At 39.3% G+C, this 14,461-nt stretch overlaps 1 protein-coding gene across 1 annotated transcript in view; it reads left to right on the top strand.

The window, feature by feature from the left end:
- Positions 1 to 5,550, top strand: part of GNAQ (G protein subunit alpha q) — a 321,775-nt gene extending 316,225 nt beyond the window's left edge. Inside the window, 1 exon segment of the mRNA NM_001261595.1 lies at positions 4,366 to 5,550. Within this exon segment, the coding sequence (NP_001248524.1) occupies positions 4,366 to 4,556 (191 nt within the window). The 3' untranslated portion in view covers positions 4,557 to 5,550.
- Positions 5,551 to 14,461: the final 8,911 nt, after the last annotated feature.

Genomic DNA, 14,461 nt, shown 5'->3' with positions numbered 1-14,461 from the left:
CGTTCTCATGATGTGCTTGCATAAGGGAGGATGCAGATAGAGCATGGTGCCCACGGAGCTGAACCCTTCTGAGGGGTTCATTCAAACTTCTCGGATGCAGTAGACCTAGCCACACTTCACAGTTGCTGATTTTTCCGCAGTAAAAGACTTAGTCTGTGATCAGTGTTTGCAGTGCTGTTTTTTGATCTCTTCACATACCTCCTTTCTCCAGTAATTTCCCCAGATTCCCCACTACTACAAGCATTTTCCTTCCAACATGTGTCCGTTGTGAATATTCTGAAATCTGAAGATTTTTTTTCTGTTTTACTGTTACCATACCCCAGTATACATATAATGCACAGAGGAAACTTGGGCACAGAAAAAGAAAAAAGGCATTGATTTTGTTACTTACAAAGCCAGTGCAGCTGTCATTACATGGAACTCCAAGCCCTTGTAAGATGAGCAAAGACTGAAAAAATTGAGGCCCACTCTGCAGTGATGTCTTTGTAATAAACATGTTTATAATATTATAAACTTCACACTTCCACATTTCTGTACTTACAAGGTCTTAGTCATAATGAATGCCATTTCTGTGTTTCTCTTCAAGAAAGGAAATTACCATTTCCACATGGACTTGAATTGCAAGTGTTCATAGAGACTGTGGAATTCTGCTCCTGCTGTGATGGCTGTAATGATTTCTTTGTAGTGTATGTTTATTCAAATAACAATTTATGCTTAAAAACATAACACCTTTCAAGTGCACTTCAGTGAACTTGGATCTAGTTCTTATATTCTGTAGGGTAAATAAAACAGAAAAAAACAAAAAAAGGTATAGTCCCTTCTTTCCCAAATAGAGTAAGTACAAAATCATACAGAAGTTCATTCATAAGCCAGAAACATAATGTTCTTTTTATGAAATGAGAGACTTCTCCAGCTCTGGGAATCTGTCAGTTTCTGGTTTTGAATATTTTTTGTTACTTCTCTTGAGTTAATAAGTTCATAGTACATTGAAAAAGATGGAACATTAATTATATATTTGCTTGTATATGTATTTTACATATTATTTTTAATTGTACTTTTTATTTATTAAATATGATGCCAGCCATCTTAGTCATTTAAAAAAATTGAATTCTGGGCACCTACGTCAAAAATTAAACATTACTTTTTTAAATTGTACAAATGAGGATAGTCTACATGTTTTTATAATTCTTTCCTCCCATCTTCTGGCATTATCAGATATAAGTTTATTGGAGTAATCTCCAATTTATAAAAAGGTTGATTTGAGAATAATTCAAGTCAGCCGTCTGAAGCTCAGGGTGCATTCTGTTAGAAATGGTGGTCAAGCCCTCAACAGAGTTCTCCAAGATCTCTTTATCCCTACTAGTAGGTAAAAAGAATATTGATAGAAAAAGACCTGCTGGGTGCGGTGGCTCACACCTGTAATCCCAGCACTTTGGGAGGCCGAGGTGGGCGGATCCCTTGAGGCCAGGAGTTCAAGACCAGCCTGGTCAACATAGCAAAACCCTGTCTCTTCTAAAAATGCAAAAATTAGCTGGGCGTGGTGGTGCACGCCTGTAGTCCCAGCTACTCACGAAGCTGAGGCAGGAGATTCGCTTGAACCCAGGAGGTGGAGGTTGCAGTGAGCCAAGATCATGCCACTGCACTCCAGCCTGGGTGACACAGTGAGACTCTGTCTCAAGAAAAAAAAAAAGTTTCTTATGGCTTGGTATAGAGCTAACTTGAAAAAATGGAGGAAATGTATACATAAAGCGATACAAAGACAAATATATGATAGGTATCCAATACTTGAAATGTGATGGTGTTTTGATGTTATTAATTTACACTAAGTTTTAAATCAATGTATCTATCACTACCTATTAAATATACTTTTAAAACAGCTTTGAGATTTATATACCATGTAATTCACTTAAAGTGTACAATTCAGTGGGTTTTGATATATTACATTATTAATTTTTTATTATAAAATATATATAAAATTTACCATTTTAACTGCAAAATTCACTGGTATCAATTACACACACAATACTGTACAGCCATCACCAGTATTTTCAAAATATTTTCACCACCCCAATTAAGCAACAACACCCCATTTCCTTCCTTCCCCTAACCCTTGGAAACCTCTAATCTACTTTCTGTCTTTATGAATTTACCGATTCTAAGTACCTCATATGTGTGCAAGCATACAATATTTGTTGTTTTATGTTGGGTTTATTATAATGTTCTCATAGTTCATGCATATTACAGCATCTATCAGAGCTTTACTCTTTTTTATGGCTGAATAATCTGTTTCTGATATTCTAATATTCTGTTTGGTTCTATTTGTTTTGTTTCTCCATTTATCTGTTGATGGACACTTGGATTGTTTTTGCCTTTTGGCTGTTGTTAACAATGCTGCTATTAACATTGATGTACATTGCTTCTCGCCCTTTTGGCTAAGATCAAGTGTCTGTCAGAGCCCCTGCTCTCAGTTCCTTTGGATATATACATTGGAGTAGACTAGCAGGGTCAGTCATGTGGTTATTCTATGTTTAGCCTTTTGAGGAACCACCAAACTGTTTTCACAACAGCTGTACCTTTGTACATTCCCACCAACAGTGCACAGGAGTACAAATCTCTCCACATTTTCCCCAACCCTTGTTATTTCACACTTTTTTATAGCCATTCTAGATGTGGAGGGGTATCTCATTGTGGTTTTGATTTGCATTTTTCTAAATGATTACTGGTGTTGAGCATCTTTTCCTGTGCTTATTGACCATTTGTATATCTTCTTTAGAGAAATGTCTGTTCAAGTCTTTTGCCTATTTTTTAATTGGGTTTTTTGTGTGTGTTATTGAATTGTAGGAGCTCTTTGTATATTCTGGATACTAAACTCTTATCAGATGACATGATTTGCAAATATTTTCTCCCATTCTATAGATTGACTTTTCACTTTCTTAATAATGGCGTTGGCCAGGTGTGGTGGCTCATGCTTATAATCCCAGCACTTTGGGAGCCTGAGGTGGGAGGATTGCTTGAGGCCAGAAGTTCAAGAACAGCCTAGACAACATAGTGAGGCCCCATCTTTACAAAAAATTTAAAAATTTGCCACGCTTGGTGGCACCTGTAGTTCCAGCTATTCAGGAGGCTGAGGCAAGAGGATCACTTGAGCCCAGAAGGTTGAGGCTGCAGTGAGCCATGATCATGCCACTACACTGTAGCCTGGGTAGCAGAGCAAGACCCTGTCAAAAAAAAAAAATAGTCCTTGGATACATAAGGTTTTTAATTTTGATGAAGTCCAATTTATTTTTTCTTTTGTGAAAAATATGACCTGGCTGTGGTGTCATATCTAAGAATCCATTGCAAAATTACGTTTTTAGTTTATCTTGCTAGATATATCACAATTCTTTTTCAAAGCATCTAGGACAATTCCTGGCACATAAGAGACTCCTTAAATCAATGTGAGAAAATACAGGCCGAGTGCAGTGGCTGACACCTGTAATCCCAGCACTTTGGGAGGCCAAGGCGGGTGGATCACCTGAGATTAGGAGTTTGAGAACAGCCTGGCCAACATGGCAAAACCTTGTCTCTACTAAAAATACAAAAATTTAGCTAAGCATGATGGCAGGCACCTGTAATCCCAGCTGCTCAGCAGACTGAGGCAAGAGAATCGCTTGAACCTGGGAGGCAGAGGTTGCAGTGAGCCGAGATCTCATCGCTGTACTCTTGCCTGGGCAACATGGTGAGACTGTATCTCAAAAAAAGATAAACCAATTGTTTTATCATCACAAATGAACTGAATGCTACACAAATGTAGTGTGCTCATAAATACCAGAAATCTATGGAAGTGAGACTACCGAGGCCCACTGTAGACAGAGCTGACCTTACAAACAGGTGTTCTATTCTAAGAGGGATTGTCAGTCTGGAAGATGTAAAATGATCCATAATGTTGAGTCGTTTGGAGGACAGATTGACAGGAGAGCCCAAGGAGGCTGTGTCTTTGTGCACACTTATTAAATAGCTGAAACAAGCATAATTAACTCAGTTGAACAGAAGTAAGCTATCACTCCCCTGATGAAGAGCCTACAGTGGCTCCCAGTCACTCAGGGAATCAGAGTGAAGGCCAAGCTAAGAAATAGACTTAACCTTGGCCTTCAAGTCATCTGTCTGCTTTCACCTATACACAGTTTGTGAATGGGTGGGTACGTGGGTGGGTGGGTGGATGGTCAGACATAGTAGTGTTAGGGAAAATGATTATAACAGATCAAATCTGCAGTGCAGATGTAGGCTTCATGAGCAATGACACAGTAAGTATTTATTGAACGAATGATAATTGAATACATTAGCAGATTAGGTAACAAAGTGTCCCTCTTGTCTCTTGGCCAAAAGGACCCCAGAGAGATGCCCAGGCAGCCCGAGAATTCATTCTGAAGATGTTCGTGGACCTGAACCCAGACAGTGACAAAATTATCTACTCCCACTTCACATGCGCGACAGACACCGAGAACATCCGCTTTGTCTTTGCTGCCGTCAAGGACACCATCCTCCAGTTGAACCTGAAGGAGTACAATCTGGTCTAATTGTGCCTCCTAGACACCCGCCCTGCCCTTCCCTGGTGGGCTATTGAAGATACACAAGAGGGACTGTATTTCTGTGGAAAACAATTTGCATAATACTAATTTATTGCCGTCCTGGACTCTGTGTGAGCGTGTCCACAGAGTTTGTAGTAAATATTATGATTTTATTTAAACTATTCAGAGGAAAAACAGAGGATGCTGAAGTACAGTCCCAGCACATTTCCTCTCTATCTTTTTTTTAGGCAAAACCTTGTGACTCAATGTATCTTAAATTCTCAGTCATGCACTCACAAAGATAAGACTTGTTTCTTTTCTCTCTTTCTCTCTTTTTCTTTTCTATGGAGCAAAACAAAGCTGATTTCCTTTTTTTCCCCCCCTAATTTATACTTCCCTCCTGATTTTTTTCCCAGGATACAATGACCTTTATCCTAGTTCCATTCTTGGTCAAGTTTTTCTCTCAAATGATACAGTCAGGACACATCGTTCGATTTAAGCCATCATCAGCTTAATTTAAGTTTGTAGTTTTTGCTGAAGGATTACATGTATTAATACTATGGTTTTAAATGTGTTGCTCTGTATACATACATAGTTTCTTTTTTAATAGAATGTACTGTCTTGTCTCACTTTGGACTGGGACAATGGATGCCCGTCTAACAGTAAGTGTCATTTCTTTTAGATGTTTACCTTCAGCCATAGCTTGATTGCTCAGAGAAATGTGCAGAAGGCAGGATCAAAGACACACAGGAGTCCTTTCTTTTGAAATGCTACGTGCCATTGTCTTTCCTCCCTTCTTTGCTTCTTTTTCTTTTTTTCACCCTCTCTTTCAATTGCAGATGCCAAAAAAGATGCCAACAGACACTACATTACCCTAATGGCTGCTACCCAGAACCTTTTTATAGGTTGTTCTTAATTTTTTTGTTGTTGTTGTTTAAGCTTTTCCTTCCTTTTTTTTCTTAGTGTTTGGGGGCCACAATTTTAAAATGACTTTTATTATGGGAATGTGTTGCCAAAGCTGGCTTTTTTTCAAATAAAATGAATAAGAACTCAAAAAATAAAAGCTGGTATCTTAAAATGTAAGAGAGTAAGACTGTGAAGCCTAAAATGACTGGCTGAGAATGAACCAGAAATGCCAATTGCCAAACAGTTGGTAACTGTAAATTTGATTCTCACGGTCCATTCTTTTATTTGTCCTTAAGATGACATTGTTAGTGTTCACGTCCCATGTTCAGTGTCCAAACCGGCAATGTAAAAAGTATCCTGTGTGGTTTAACAGGAAATCTGTTTATGTCTCTTTATTTGAAACCAGTTTTACTCTCAATGGTTCTTTAAGTTCAATTAAGTCTGCCAGGAACACTGGTTGATAGTATTATTCTGACACCTTTAATTTCCAAAATCTGAAGTTCCTGCTGGTTAACCACCTTCAAGATCTTCTTGAACTGGTAACTGATTAGGTTGAACTTACAGAAGATTTGTGGACTTAACTCAAAAGTAACCTCTCAGTGTTCTATAGAACATGTATTTGTGTAACTGAACCTACTAGGAGAAATGTTTGGAATTCTATATGTGCAATTTTTCAGCAAATGCAAAAAAATACAGCACATGTATTGACAAGCTTCTGTCAAGCAGCTTGAGTTGAAATTTAAGAAAATAAATCACGATTGTTTAAAGCTGCTGGGACGTTAGAATTAGGCCATGAGACTGGTCTCATTTTAACTATAGTGGTATTTGGCACTAGTCTAAACTTCCATATAAATCACTCTTTTGGAACAACAAAGGGGGAGGGAGAAAACTAACGGCCTGTTAGATGAGTACCAAAGCCACCAAACAGTAATGAAATATTCTCATTCTTGATTCTCCCAGCCTCAAACAACACAGGTTACTTTTTTTCCCTTGCTCAGAAAGCACCTGTAATGTAACAAGCAGACTGCCTGTAGGTATAGTGCAATTACAAATGCTCTAATCATTGTACATACATCTCTCTTGATATTGCAGCATCCATACTGGCTTTGTAATCATTAATTTTTTGGCAGATTGAATGTGCTGTATTGATATGTATCTATGTAATTGTATTGTATGTCTATAGCTAATTCACATTTTGAATAATGTTATTTTATTTACTTTTTTAAGAGAGGAGAATGTAAATTTGTCAGTTTATTTCTGACTAGGGATATTTTCTTTCCATTTAGAAAAGAAGAAAAAAAAAAAAACCTTACTGTCGTACAGAGCGGTACTAGCATCGTGCTGTATAAAATCATTTGCACATTCCTGAGTAGAGGTATACTGATTATAAGACCCAAAGGTAATTTCATAGCAAAATACATAAAATCAGTCAGAGCTTTTATACAAACATGGAAACCAACTTTGTAGAACTTTTGCCATTTGATCTAGGATTGGAATATGAGCTTTTATACAATTCATATTCTTATTTGGCAAATGCACAGTTTAGTATTACCTCTCTGATGGCCTTTACTAGAAAGGCAGTTTTAGAAGCTATTGTGATCCACTAAGGAAATGTTTTAACAGCTAGAGACCACTGCTTGCCTGAAAGGGCGTTCTTAAATTTGGTGCAGCAAAAAAAAAAAAAAAAAAAAAGTAAAACAACAACATTTGAAGGCCTACAGTGTGTATAGAGAAAACCTCATCACAAGATCATAAGTGTTACAGTTTTAGGGAATCAAGATATTCTATTTAATAGAGCTATAGTAGATGTAGTCAATCAAACCTGATCTCAAAGCTTGAAGAAGCTGAGCAAAACAGGGAAAGATTGTTATATTTGTCTTTATGAAATTGGGATGGAATTTGCTATGCAGAATTGAGGTTTGTGGCTTCACTGTTCCTGTAGGGTGCATGACAAGATCCCTTCTCTTGAGAAAGGAAAAAATTGATCACCCTAGCAGCAGTGATGCATAGAAACCTAATTTTAGCCACACTAGTCAATCGAAGCTAAAGGATTTTCTTTTTTGTTTCTTTGGGGTTTTATTGAAGGGGCTAAGGGCGGGACGGGATTCTTTTCAGTTTTGTATAAAACAAAGTTTACTCATGCTTTATATTATATTGTGATTGCAAGCGTTATAAGCGTGTGCCACTGGCCTCCTATTGTTGATGCTTAGGTAATGGAGGCCTGTGGTGAGTTTTATGGTGACTTGGGCATGTCTTATTCAAAAACAAAAACATAAAACACAGAAACCTTTCTTCAGCATACCAAGGCAAGCAGCCATTTCATGACTCACTTAACACATTGCAGTGTACCAGTTTACAGATGATTTTTCCCTTTTTGCGTGACATGGCAGTTCCAACCCCCAGAGAATTCCTTATTTGTAAATTGGAAGTTTCTACTATGCCTTACAGAGCTTAAATTCAGAAGTTTGTGCCTCATATCTGAAACAAAGGGAAACAACACACGTATTCACAAGTAAATAAATCTCCTAGATGTTTTTGTTTTTAATATTTCCACATAAAGAGCTCTGTTGAATGTCATGAATAGACTGGAAAAAAAAAATCTTAGGAACCTGCATATGTTGTTTACTAGCAGATGACAACTACAAAAGGAATTTGAAGAACATGTGAAACTTGTTTTTTTTTTTTTTTTTTTTTTTTGGTAGATTAGCAGGTCTATTTTAAAAAGGTAATTCAGCTAAAGGGCAATTTACTTTTTTGTACTTCAGACTATCTTGATTGTCAAAGTGTACGAACTGTAATTTTAAAATTTATACTGCCACATGATTGTAAATTTTAGTTGTCTTAAGTTAGGAATTGGTGAAAAGCTATTTATGCTGGATTTGGGTCAAAATGACTTATTTGCAAAAAAAATAAATAAATAATGGGAAGAAAGGGCTGTATAATGAAATACTGCAAGACTCACCTATTGGTTGGAAATTTCCCTCAAATCACCTACAGATTACCCTTGATTTCCCTTTGTTTTCAGTTTCTCAAAACGAATGAAATGAAATATAGCAGAATGTTAACCCATATAAAAATAAAGTGTACCCAAATATTGTAATGTATATTGCTGCTCTTCTTCAAATTAAATAAGGGTTTAAAACCACTTAATTGGTAATCAACATCTCAATTGATACAAATAAGGTGTGCTTGGTATACATTAATATTTTCTTCCAAAGATACGTCTTTGGTCAGAAACACAAAAAAATAAAACTAGTAACATAGTATGTTTATCTATCTCTACATATTTCCAGCATATGTAGCGCTAATAGATCTGTCCTGGTAACTGTGTCTTTGGGATTTCATTTTGATGCCATCAAATTAGGAGAAGAAATGGCTTAGTTGTATATGATTAGCTAGAGATTTTTGGAGCCAGACACCTGCTGTTTATTAGATAACTTAGTACAGAGTCTAAACTTGTCATTTGTTTTTCTCACAGAATAGCCATTTCCTGCTGTCTTCCCAATGACCACTGCCCTTTAAATAACACTCTTGCCTCTAGAATCATATGTTGAAAGTATGAATACACACCTAGCACATAGTAGGTGCTCAAATATTAATTTCCTCCTTGCCTTCCTTATCTACCCTGTGTCTTCCTTTTCCCCGTATGATTCCAACCCAATAGCAAAGGACATTTACATGTGATGAAAACATCTATTGGGTAAAATCAGATCTTGGATAAAGAAATTCTGACTTTTATATAAGCTGTTGGTAAACAGAAAAAAAAGGAAGGTATTCGTCGGTAGAACATTTTTAAGTGCAGGAAAGAAAGCTGGAATAATACTATGTAACTCTGTCCAGGTTACTTTGACTGAAACACGTTTTTGGTGGATTTCTTTTCCTCAAAGAACTCTCTAAATGCAACTCCTTGCTGGATTCCTCACCCATCATCCTGTTGGAAACCCTTACTAGACCTATGGATTTAGGGAGTTTTGTCAGAAAACATTTTTAACTTGCAGTATTTAAAAGAATATTTACTGTTCCTAAAATGTCATTCAAATGCATGTATTGTCTATTGTTTGGGGATGGGAACTAGTTTTGCAAAAAACACCTAATGTTGTATAATAATGCCCCAATGATCTTGCTGGTTAAAAATACAGTATTTTTGGCCATAATTTTGTACTATAGTATTCTTCATTGTTGAGTTTTGCTTCCGTTGAAGTTGCCCAAGCCCCTCTCAGAATGTTTTGTATTAGCAGGAGTATTGAAATACATCTTTCCTTCCTTAACACACCTTTTTGTGCACACTGCATTTTCCAAAATAAACAAGTTTAATGGTTTCAAAAAAAAAAAAAGAAACACCAAAAAACCTTTTTCCTTCTGTGTATAATCAGAAATATCAGTCTCCTGTAGTGGAAATATACATATTGGTAGCATTTATCAAATGTGCTCTTTTAAAAAACTTGCCTTAATTTAGGTTATAACTAACAGTTAAAAAATGTGAATAAGTGTCCAATAAAGACTTGAAAGGAGCCAGCAATCTTCAACCTGAGGCAGTTTTCTAATCCGTAAGGAGAATCCACACGTCTGCCCTGGCTTGCCGGGCAGCACACTGGACTCCGGCCGATGCCTGGCTTCAGAGTTTTGCCCATTTGAACACTGGCGGTGATACAGGTAGACTCCACATGGGAAAAATGGCCTGTCACAGGTGTCCTCTGTGACTTTTAGAAACACACATCTAGGGTTTCGAGATCAGCTAAAAACCAGCTGCTTCTAGGAGTATTATTAAGTGGAGGTGATGGTGGCAAGTGGCTTTCTGGAAAACAGGTACTTTTGTGGGGACTTCACAGCAAAAGCAAAACCTGTTACTGTTACTTGTGATTCCGTCATTCCAACTGGCAGCCAGCCCTTGCCTATGGATTTTTGTTTTTCAGAATATGTCCCCTCTAAATACTTAGAGATGAGAGTGTCATTTTTGCTTAAAGGCCTTCAGCTCTCCTTGTGGGATTCAGAGACCATTTCCAGTAGATGGTGTCCTCTCTGTCTTACTGCTCAAGGAATGGTGTGGCACTGACTGTCATCTAGCACAGGCCTGGAGTAATGGTTCCCACACCCTAGTTCTGCAGACACTGGAGTGTTAAGCTACACAGGAGCGCTCCCCTCTCTTTGGCCTTCTAACCTGAGTTTGACCCCTTTAGGACCAGGATTTATTGTACCATCATTCCAAAGACCCCCACCCAGAGGGAAAAACACAAACTCACTGAACATTCATTGGGCCAAATACGGTAACTTGACTTTTTGGCTCAAAGAGCAAACCCACGCCATCAGATTGTTTTCTGTCCTGTCTTTCTGGAAACGACAAAATAGTTGGCTTGAAAGCTTCTCTGCTTTATTCCCCATCTTTCCTGCCTTCTCCCATTTTTCTCTCCGGTTGTGATACCAAGTCCTGCCTCTTGAGAGACAAACCATAGCAAAAAGGTGGAACTTGATGCTAAGGAACAACCAGGTACACTGGATAATGTGTGCAGAGCAATTTCAGATGGTAAACTAGCCAGTTTCTTGCTTTTTTGTCTAATTTCAAATGATGATCATACTCATGAGTTTCTCCATATTTAAAACCCTTACTGAAATGTGATCGTGGGTGAAGAGTGAAAGGCAGTGGTTAGAAGTGACTTTCTGGCTGATTCGTTTTAAATTACACAGTATCATTCTTTTTGTTGCTGTTTCATTGCCGTGGCTAACTAAAACATGGATCCAGCTCTTACAAGCAGCTATACCCAGTCTGTTTTAAGGGAGTCCCATAGGTTCCTGCCAAACAAGCCCCTGGTTATAAAATGTAGGTCTCTCTAAAATCTAAGATGCATGGAGAGTACTGAAAAGATGATTTTCCCTTTGAATTCTTATGCCTCAAGACTATCGAAATTTAATCTCTGTTGATTTTTCTCTCTTCCTGTTTTCCTCAAGAATGCAAAGGCCAGAATATTTTTCTGTCTCATAAGCCTGTGGATAAAATAAGGCAATTTACCCTCTTTAATTAAGAGTAATCATACTGTACCATACTAACAGAGAGCTGGAAAGCAGGGCTCCCAGGGTTCAGCCCTTTTGTAGCCCGAGAGGAGAGGTTTGTGCAGCTCAGGAGACTAGGCCCGTCCCATAGAGACAGACTGCTGACAAGGCCCTGGGGACTCTCCATCTGTTTCCAGTTTGCTCCGTATGCTTATATGTTGGGTCTTAAAAGCATCTTAAAAGGACCAGGAAGAGACAAGATCTGTAAATGGATTCCACACCGTGTCCAGCTGCCAGGACGCTAATGTAGCTGCTGCTAAGACTGTCTGCCCTGAGGCAGACCTCACCTAGGAGGGCATATCTGTTAGGAATCCTGGCACTACCTGCCAACATACTGTCCAGTCAGGGCACCAGCCCAGACATGCCTGAGGGACAGGTGCCATGTCAGGGGTTATAGCATCAATGATGATATTCTAGGAATCTGTGCAGTCTTAGCAAAAGGGGTCAGCTTGCTTTTGTCACTGAACTTGGAGTTGAGAAGAGATGCTGACACCTGGCTCTCAAAGTGCCCTGCATGCCACCCTCAGGTGCTTTAAGTGATGCCTTTCTGTAAACCCGGAGAGGCAGCAGGACAGGCCACCCTGGCTTACAGCACCAGAAGCATATGCATTCCCTCCCCTGTGACTCAGACCCAATGACCAAAAAGCAAACTGGCCCCCTGCCCATGATGGGCTCTGACAAGTGGTGGCTCTGCTAGAAATACAAAATATTTAAACTCAAAAGGAATCAGTTTGGGCAGCAAATTTAACTAACGTGTGTGTGTGTGTGTGTGTTTAATGTCTCAGCATCTCCAACCAACTCAATCATTGCTGAATAAAGAGGAAAACCCCACACAAATGTTTATGTCAATTGGGTAAAATCAATCCTAATATTTTTAAAAACATAGTCTCTACACATATGTGGGTACACATGTAAAATCTCAAAATGGTTTTATCTTGTTGACGCTGTGTACACAGATACACATGTACAAATATCAGCACATCTATACAGTGAGGCTTCCCTATCCCTATGGTTATAAGCATTTTATCTCATGGAAGGTAATTCTTCATATGGACATGATTGAGACTAAAAGTATCATAAAATCCACAGCTCACGTTTTCTTTTTTAAAAAACTTTTCTCTCCCCGCTTTTTCCAGGTGCCATCTTTTCAAAGCTCCGCCTTAATCTAGGAAAGAATACCTAATTATTGTACACTTTTTTAAAGAAATTGTTTAAGGAGAGTTGAACTTAGACTGGGGCTTCACTGCCTCTGAGCAATGAGGGGATGTAGTTCCAGCAGACAGGGAGGAAGAGTCTCAGAGCAGGTACAAAAGCTGGATGAAATGTCTGTCTCATTACGAAAGCCACACTTTAGACGCACATTCCTGTAGATGTTATCGTTTCCATTCCTGAGTTGTCTTCTCTGTGTAGATTGCTCACTTCTTACTAGAGATGATGAATTGCCAGAACACCAGGCACATACCACACAGCTGGTACAGAACTACAAACTCAGAGTTTGGGGACTGTGTTCTTCTGTCATTATTCTTCAACCTGCTAGAGGTGCCTCGCTGCACTTTCCATACCCCCGGTCCACCCAGGTGATTGCTGCAGGCAGTTCAGGGCAGGAGCCCCCTGCACCCTTCTATCATTCCCTGGTCACCAGCCAAAAACCAGGAGTTGATGCCTCAGGAGTGACATGACCAGTGAGGGACAGGAGTCCATGGATACACACTTCTGCTGTTGGCCCTCAGTAGGTAAACCTGAGGTTCATCCTACAGGTCTCTCTAGGGCCCCCAGAGCAGGACTCAGCCCCAGCTGCTGTCAGTGAAACTTGCTCGCGAATGTACCCTTTATTGGCTTTTCTCTCCCGTTGGTCTCACTTGTTTACTCTCTTGTGGTGCTTTATGACATCACTTCTCAAACTCCTTGCACCCAAACTCCTTACGCAGGACCTACTCTGGGGGAAATCTCAACTAAGACAGTGAGGATCAACGGATGGCTTTCATTGTCAAGGACAATGGAATAATCAATAGGCCGTAACTGAGACTAGTAAACACTTTGCCTTGAATGGACCACCAGCTGCAGCTGATGGTTGAGGTTCAAGATTAGCACCTGGAACCCTAGCATAACACGAATTTGCCACAAAGGCCCACAGTGGGAGATTTTGTGGAGAGAGATATATAGATCCATACACACACACACATCTGTACTGATATAATCTATGCGATATACAACAACCTATTCAATACAAATTTATACAATAATAATATATTTATGAAAAAAGTTATGTTTCTTAGAAGTTATATGTAGAGACCAGGCACGGTGACTCACACCTGTAATACCAGCACTTTGGGAGGCCAAGGTGGGTGGATCGCTTGAGGTCAGAAGTTCGAGATGAGCCTGGCCAACAGGGTGAAACCTTGTCTCTACTAAAAATACACAATTAGCCAGGCGTGGTGGCTCACGCCTGTAATCCCAGCTACTAGGGAGGCTAAAGTAGGAGAATCGCTTGAACCCCAGAGGCAGAGGTTACATTAAGCCAAGATTGCGCCACTGCACTCCACTCCAGCCTGGGCGACAGAGTGAGACTCTGTCTCAAAAAAAGAAAAAAAAAAAAAGGTTACTTCTACAGCATTTTAAAAGATAAGTTAATAGTTAATAATCATTATTTTAGAGGTGGAGTTGGGGGGTCTTACTACATTGCCCAGGCTGGTCTTGAACTCCTGGCCTCAAGCAATCTCTCCAGGAACTTGGTCTCCCCAGTAGCTGGGACTACAAGCATGCACCACCTCACCCAACAAATAGTAGCTTTTAACTGTTGAAGAAAAGTGACTTAGACATTTTTACTTTCATCTGTCGAGAGGGACCCTGTACTCCCTTCCTCCACCTGCCCAGCACTGGCCATTGACTCCCAGGATGAGCGCCCACACCAGCCCTGAGTAATTGATTCCAGATGCTCAGATCGGCTGCCTCCTGGGAGACAC

Source organism: Macaca mulatta, chromosome 15 (genome assembly GCF_049350105.2).
Source record: "Macaca mulatta isolate MMU2019108-1 chromosome 15, T2T-MMU8v2.0, whole genome shotgun sequence".
NCBI classification, from domain to species: Eukaryota; Metazoa; Chordata; class Mammalia; order Primates; family Cercopithecidae; genus Macaca; species Macaca mulatta.
Note: the sequence above shows the minus strand (reverse complement) of the source record. Positions and strands in the feature narration are given on the sequence as shown.